Source organism: Eumetopias jubatus, unplaced genomic scaffold, assembly GCF_037043125.1.
Source record: "Eumetopias jubatus isolate StellerSeaLion01/CBP00866 unplaced genomic scaffold, mEumJub1_p1.0 scaffold_4, whole genome shotgun sequence".
NCBI lineage: Eukaryota > Metazoa > Chordata > Mammalia > Carnivora > Otariidae > Eumetopias > Eumetopias jubatus.
In genome coordinates, this window is record NW_028274810.1 from 80,521,442 (window position 1) to 80,529,182 (window position 7,741).

General features: G+C 50.3%; 1 protein-coding gene across 1 annotated transcript; it reads right to left on the reverse strand.

Moving 5' to 3' along the window:
- Window positions 1-5,593: 5,593 nt before the first annotated feature.
- Window positions 5,594-7,062, reverse strand: GJA4 (gap junction protein alpha 4). Its single transcript, XM_028113944.2, has one exon. The coding sequence runs from the start codon at window positions 7,060-7,062 to the stop codon at window positions 6,061-6,063; it is 1,002 nt and encodes a 333-aa protein (XP_027969745.1). The 3' UTR covers window positions 5,594-6,060.
- Between the last annotated feature and the right edge of the window lie 679 nt (window positions 7,063-7,741).

A 7,741-nucleotide genomic window follows, 5' to 3' on the forward strand; every position in this document is an offset into this window, starting at 1 on the left:
AAAGAGTGTTAGTATCATATAAATTAATAAATCAAAGGAATGGCATTTTAGGTTGTCCAGAAATGGATTGTTTCATGTATAAAAATGTAGTGTATGGTCAAGCTGATATCACAAATTAGTGTAGGAAGGATCATTCAGTAAGTGCTGCTGGAATCATTACTTAGTGGGGGAAAAAAGTTAGCACCTCACCTTATATGCTAAAATTATTTGTTCATTCTTTATATTATTCAACAATTATTTGTCTCCTATTATGTTCAAGACAGGTCAAACATTAGAAGCTGAAAAATAATTCTAGAGAGGGGAAACAGTATAAACTTGAAATTATTATACAGGAAGAAATTGATAAATTTGACTACATAGAGATTAGAAAGGACAAAATAACACACTAAGGAAATTTTTTATAACCAACATGCCTGATAAAGAGTTGATATCCTCTCTCTATAAAGAGTTTAAAAAAACTGATCAGAAAACACCAAAACCCGAGAGAAGAATGGGCAAAGAAAATCCACAGAAGAAACATAAGTGCTGAAGAAGTAGTTTTAAAATGTCCAGCCTCACCAGTAATTAGGGCTTATGTGTTAAAAGGTGATATCATATTTTTTTTCTGATTAATAATTAACAGGGGAATTAAAAATTTTTAATAATGTTAGTGTGGGTGCCTTGCATTGGGCGCTTTCATATAATGCAATTGAATATATAAATCTTTTTTTTTTTTCTGGAAAGTAACTTGCAGGTCATATAGAAAAAAGTCCTGAGCAATGAATAATATATCAAGCCCCCTTCTTTCGGAGCCTGGAGAATGCTGTTACCTCTGCCTGGGATGCTCTCCCCATCTCTTCCCTGAGCATCCCTCCTCACCTTTCAGGTGCTGAGGCTCACTTCCTCAAGGCAGCCTTCCAGGGCCTGCTGTCTAGATCAGGTTCTCTTTTTCTAGCCTTATCTAGAACCAGCATTCTGGGAGCCAGCTGTGGGGGGAAAGAGGGTCTCACCGTTGAGTATGTAAACTTCCATTCAATTCCCCTGTGTTCTTTATGCTACTCCCACCCTGCATTCTGCAAGGTGTCTCCCCCTCCATCTCTGCTTTGTCGTCTCCTGAGAACAAGCTCCCATTTCTCTAAGGGTGGGGGAAGGAGGCTCCTCTGTGCCCTGGGCCTTCAGTCAGCTCTCCTGTTTTCAGCTCCACCTTCTCCCCCACACAGAGGTGGCTGTTGCCTTTCCTTCTTAGGATTTGATTGTGCCTTTCTGCATTTCTGAATCATCCACAGTGAATTACTTCCACAATCAGAAAAAAAGCCCCTACCTTTTTAAAAATGAAAAATACCATACCTTTGACCCAGTGATTTCATTTCTTGGAATGTCTTTCTTTTAAGGAAATAGACAATTTGGAAAACACTTATGTTCAGGCATCTACATCACAGTAGAATTTATAATAGAGGATAATTAATTGCAAACAACTTAAAGATCCAATATCAGGGTCATGGTTAAGTAGATAATGATAAAGCGATAAAGTAGTGTATCCAACTTGATGACATGGGGAAAAGGCTTATGATTTATGTAAAATGAAAAAAGAATACAAAACTGTAAGTACACCTTTATTCAGATTTTATTTGAAAATATTCATGGAAGAGCCTGAAAGGAATTATTTCCGAATGTTAATAGTTATTATGCCTGCATGGTGGGATCTCATTGTCTACAATGATCATGCATGACTTTTATAATCTGAAAAAAATTTCTATATATGGAAAAGAGAAGAAAATAGAGAAGTTAATATAATCCTACGTTGCGTTAATAGAGGTAGAAGTTTTGAGTCAAGAGAGGTGATAATCTGGACCCTGACCACCTTGACTATCACGTCTGGCACCCAGGAGAATGAGGTGCATTTTAAGAGGAAAGTAGACAGATATGCTGATTGGCCAGGGACTTCGGGAAATCAGAGTCAGCTAGAAGAATAGGAGAAGAGCAGACTCAGGACCAGCCTGGTGGCTGTCTGTTTGTGGTTACGGTGCTTGCACGGGAAGGACAGAATGGTTGAGCCTGGTGTGGCACTGGGGTCAGAGCCAGGGCTGGTGGGGGAAGTTGTAAGGTAGAAAAAGACGTTCTAACAACCCACGATGGAGATCCCTTCCTACAAACGTCAGCGGTCATGCTGAGGTTAGTGTAAAAAGGCAACAAAGGATCCTCAGCGGAGGCACTGGAGGCTGGTGGTAGAATCATGAGGTCAGTATCCCAGCGGCCAGTGAGCCAGCACGTTAGGTTGGGAAGGGGTTTGACATCACCCAGCCTGACAGCTCTGTTTATGTGCAGCCCGTGACGTTCACATGCTCCCGTGGGTCATAGATAAGATGACCTTGGGTTATGCAAAATTCCCACTGCACTCCACATAACCCCGTCCCTTTCTTTCCTACTCAGGAAGGCAATGTGAATTCAAGTGACTGGAACTGATCTTATATAGGAACAAACTGGAATCCGTTCTGATTGATGAAAATAGCACATCACTCATGAGCTTTAGACCAGTGATTAGTCACAGGTTCCTTCCTGCAATGCTCCTCATACATAATTGCCACTTACCTGTTTCTCAGCTGAGGCCCAGAGAGGGACAAGGGCCAGAGTCAAGTCAGTGTGAGGAGTGGGAGGCAGGAGTCCAGCCTCCTATGATTCTTTCTGTGACTGAGAATTTCCTGTTACCATCTTAGATTTTGGTGGTGGTGAGGAAGTGAGGTGGAATGTGCTGGGTTCCATTCAGGCCCGCGTCACCAAGGAGATGCCTGAGTCCAATACGTGCTGAACATTCTCCTTGGCCTTGCCCCGCTAGTGCTTAGAGGTGAGGTGGGGCTGGTGGGGTGGCAGTGTGGGTTGTGTTCCCCCCAAAGAGGCATGCTGAAGTCCTAACCTCTAGTACCTCAGAATGTGACCTTATTTGGAAATAGGGTCTTTACAGAGGTCATCAAGTTAAAATGAAGTCGTTAGAATGGGCTTAAAATCCAATATGGCTGATGTCCTTATGAAAAACCGTGGACACAGAGACAGACACACACAGAGGGAGAATGCCATGTGAAGATGAAGGCAGAGATGGGGGTGATGCTTCTATAAGCCAAGGAATGTCAAAGATGGCCAGCAAACCACCGGAAGCTGGGAGAGAGGCCTCGAGCAGACTTTGCCTCACAGCCCCCAGAAGGAACCGACCCTGCAGACACCTTGATCTCGGACTTCCGGCCTCCGGACTGTGAGAGAATAGGTTTCTGTTGAAGCCACCCAGTCTGTGGTGCTTTGTTATGAAAGGCCCAGGAAACGAGTACAGGTGGGTTGGAGCTTATAGCCACTCTTCCTCCATAAGTCTTCACCCTACTGCCCTGCCCCCACCCCACTCTGTGTGGCCCCATTCCCATGACAGTGTTCTCATCCTTAAACCACAGCCCATTTGCCTTTGTGTTTGTGTGGTCACCAGCCTAGGACCCAACCCCAGTCTTGCCCAAGAGCCAAGTCCCTGGCCTGACCTCAGACCCCAGACCAAGCTCAGAATGGATGAACTTCGAGGGAAGGGAAGGATACTCTCCTCGCTCATCTAAACCTTTCTTCTTTCACCTTTCCAAGCTAGGACAGGTAGGGAATACCTACTGGAAGCTCAGGCTTCTAGAACCTTCAGGTTGGGCTGGCTATAAGAGACTACCCTCTAACCCACAGATCTGCCCTTTCACCCTGGCTGGGGGACACTCCCTTGGAAGAGGACCTCAGTCTCTTGGATCATGCCCTTCTTATGCACAAACAGCCTACTTTCTGCCAAGTCTAACTCAGTCCCTCGTTTCATAGACAAAGTGAATGATGGGCTAGGCCCATGGGGAATAAAAGTGACTTCATGGTGATCCTTAGAGACTCACTGGGGAGATGAAATAGGCTCATACTAAGCAGTGGTTCAGTTTCCTGAGGTAGAGATCATCACTCTGGACTGGCTGGAGAAATCCAGGAGGGCTTCCTTGAGGAAGAAGGACATATGATAGCCTTGCTGGAGGCTGAGCTGAATTTTATTGTATGACTGCTAGGATCCAGGGACAGTCTTGTGCTTTCTCTTGTTTTTATGTCTTGTTGTGTGGCAGGCAATGCCATCTGCATATTACAGATGATAGAACAGAGACTTAAAGAAGTGAAATGATTGACTTAAGACCACATGGCTTTGTACATGTCAGAGGCAGCATTGAAGTTGAGGACCCTCTGACGTCAAAGCTCATCTTTCTCTCCACACTCAGGTACTGCCTTTTTCAGGGTGGTGTAGTCTTTCCTACTCAGGAAGTGGGGGGAAGGGGCACTCTGGGCTGGCAAAGGACCAGGTAGGAGCACACCCAGAGGAGTCTGGGGAGCTGTGAGGAGGCTGGTCTAATAGAGCTCTGGGATTCAGAGGCAACAATGGGAACTAGAGCCGAAGGAGTTATAGGGCTGTAACTTTTCAGGCTGAGCATTCAGACTTGATGGGTAAGTAGTGAATAAGTTAGTTCTAGGGTGAGGGCTGCAGAGCTGGTGTTTTGGAGACCTATTTTGATGGAAGTGGGGACAAGTTGCCAATCTGCTGCAAAGGCTCTCAAGGAGAGGGATGTGGCCTCTTGACCTGGACCCAGTCCCCCCTCCAGCCCCAGCCCCAGATCTCCCTGGGTAGGGGAGGACAACCAGCTTGTTTCTGAGGGCTACGAACTGAGTGCTCTCCTCCTCCCATGTCACCTTCCATGAAAAGTCAGCTCTGCCAACACTGGGCTCATCCTCAGCCATATCTCCCACATTCTGGTTGGCTCATCAAGCCCTGAACCCCTTGACCATTCCTCTTCTCCATGCTTTTGCAGAAACAATTTTCTCTGCCCAAATACTCTGTGTTCTCTTCACCTTCCCAGTGAACTCCAATCCACCTGTCCATATCCAGTTCCACTGTTTCTTTTTCTGCAAACCTTGTGCCTCGGGCAAGATTTGGTCCCTTCACAGTCCCTTCCACTTCTCTGTACTGCCGTCGTCTGTTCTTACTGAGTTTTCAGTGCATGGGGAGGAGATATGATGCAGGCCCGTTAAGTTGCTCCTTCTGGTGGGCAGACTAGAAAGGGCCAAGGTAGGAGGGGGCAAGTGATCTAAGCTTGCCTCCCCAAATACCCAGGGGTCCAGGATGAGATCGGACAGAGTGCAAGGCCCATTTGAGCTGGACTGGGAAGGGCGTGGCTGGCAGGCATGCTTGGGTAGCAGAGTGTCCAGTATGGGGGTGCACTGCACACAGGGTGGGCCAGGGCACTGGATGGCCATGGGGCGGGGTGGGGACTGACACCGCTCTGGCTGTTTTGGGGGGCTAGGTAGTGGGGATGGAAAGAGGAGGACCGTGGCAGAGGCTTTTAAAAACATGAATGTTTAGGACTCAGGGCTGCTGAGAAGCAGGATGTAGGGGTGAGAGAGTTTAAGGTGCTGGGTGGAGTTGGGGTTGCAGAGGTCAGAGATCATGCACGACTGCAAAGAAAAGGGAGATGGGCAAAGCAACTGCCCCCCAACCCTCGGAGGCACATCGCGACAGCATCGGTACACACCTAGCTTGTGATCAAGTCTTGTTTATTTTAGAAGCATAAACAGTGGAACTAGGAAGGAGTGAGGAGAACGAGACGCCAGTCCCCTTGACAGGGCCAGCTCCAGCACAGGCTCTGTGCGTGTGATCAAGGCTGACCCAGCAGCCTCGACCAGCCTTCTCCTGTGAGGGCAACGTGGGCAGAGGTGAGTCTCCCACGAGGGTGGGGTAAAATTGGCTCCGAGTTTGCTCTGAACCAGGTGAAAGAGTCCAGAGGCACCACAACACCCTTGGCCAAGAGTACCCCAAGCTGGCTCGGTCCATGCCTGGGGCAAAGTCATGTTCTGGAGGGGAAACCATGGTGCGCTCTGCTCACTAGGAAGTCCCCAGGTGTTCAAAAACAGGCTGCAATGAGGCCCCTGTGGCCAGCAAGCACCTGCTTCCCTTGCCCCCTCATCCCTGCAGTCTTCCTGGAGAGGACGTCCAAGGCAGCCAGACTTCCCGGGGCCCCTCTGCTGGGTGACAGAAGCCCCAGGCCCCTACACATACTGCTTCTTGGAAGCAGAGCTGCTGGGGCGACTGGGCGATTTCTGGCCACTCTCGGGAGGTGGGTCCAGGAAGAGGGGGGCCCTGGAAGAAGCCAGCCTCTCTTCTGTTGTCAGGTTGGCCCAGTTCTGCTCACTGGATGAGAGCCCATTGTAGGTGGGGCACGGCGGGGATGAGGGTCCCTCGCCCATGGGGAGGTAGAAGAAGACCTGGTCAGCGTAGGGCTCCGAGGAGGTGCGCTGGGTCGGGGGGACATCCTGGCCCCGCTGGGCCCTCACCTCCCGCCTGAGGCAGCGGCACAGCAGGTGAGCCAGCTCCAGCAGGTTGAGCACCAGGGAGACGAGGCCGACCACCAGCATGAAGATGATGAAGATGGTCTTCTCCGTGGGCCGAGAGACGAAGCAGTCTACGAGGTAGGGGCAGGGTGCCCGTTGGCACACAAACACGGGCTCCATGGTCCAGCCGTAGAGACGCCACTGGCCGTACAGGAAGCCAGCCTCTAGCACACTTTTGCAGAGCACGCTGGCCACATAGGTGCCCATCAGTGCCCCTCGGATGCGCAGGCGACCGTCCTCTGCCACCGAGATCTTGGCCATCTGACGCTCAATGGCTGCAAGTGCCCGCTCCACACGTGGGTCCTTGGCCGGCAGCGCCCGCAGCTCCCCCTCCTTCTGCCGCAGCCGCTCCTCACGCCGAGACAGGTAAATGACATGGCCCAGGTAGACCAGGGTGGGTGTGCTGACGAAGAGGAACTGCAGCACCCAGTAGCGGATGTGGGAGATTGGGAAGGCCTGGTCATAGCAGACGTTGGTGCAGCCCGGCTGGGCCGTGTTACACTCGAAATCGGACTGCTCGTCGCCCCACACTGACTCGCCAGCCAGGCCCAGGATGAGGATGCGGAAGATGAAAAGCACCGTCAGCCAGATCTTGCCCACCACGGTGGAATGCTCCTGGACCTGGTCCAGCAGCTTCTCAAGGAAGCCCCAGTCGCCCATGGCTCCCCGGCCTCCGTCTGCAGGGAGACAGAGGATGCTGTCAGCGTGGCATCCTCCTCAGTTGTCCTAGCAACAAGCCTGTGGGGAGGTTGGCCATGCCCATTTTGCCTACAGAGACACTGAGGCTCAAGGAGGGGGAGGGACTGGCCTGGGGGCTCACACCCAGTGGGGTGGTCAGGACTAAAAGCCGATCTTTGGACGATGGCTACTAAGCTCTGACAAAATACAGCTAGGGTCCTCGTCTGACACAGGTGTATGACAATACACCTGTGCCCCTCTTGTTCCCAGCCATCGTCCCAGGATGACACAGCTCAAGATTTGGATCAAGCTGAGGCTCCTGAGCTAATGGGAACAGAGAACTTGAGAAAGTTACCTAAGGTCACACAGCTGTGCTATGCCCCTCCTTCCTTTGCTCACGACAGGCTGTCTGTCCCCAGATTGTGGGGGTGGTGGTGGTGGTGCTATCTTCAGCTTCTGAGGGGGCCCAAAACCTCAGCTCCCCACTCTTCTGCCCATTGTCGCTCACCCAGCTGCCCTCACTCTAACCTTTGAGCTTGTGGAAGGGGTGTTAGATGCTAAAGGCAGCATCCTGTAATAGTCCCACCTGTCAGCAATAGTGACCACCTGCCACTTAAGCATGGACACTGATCCTATCACCTTTCTCCATCCTTCTCCCATC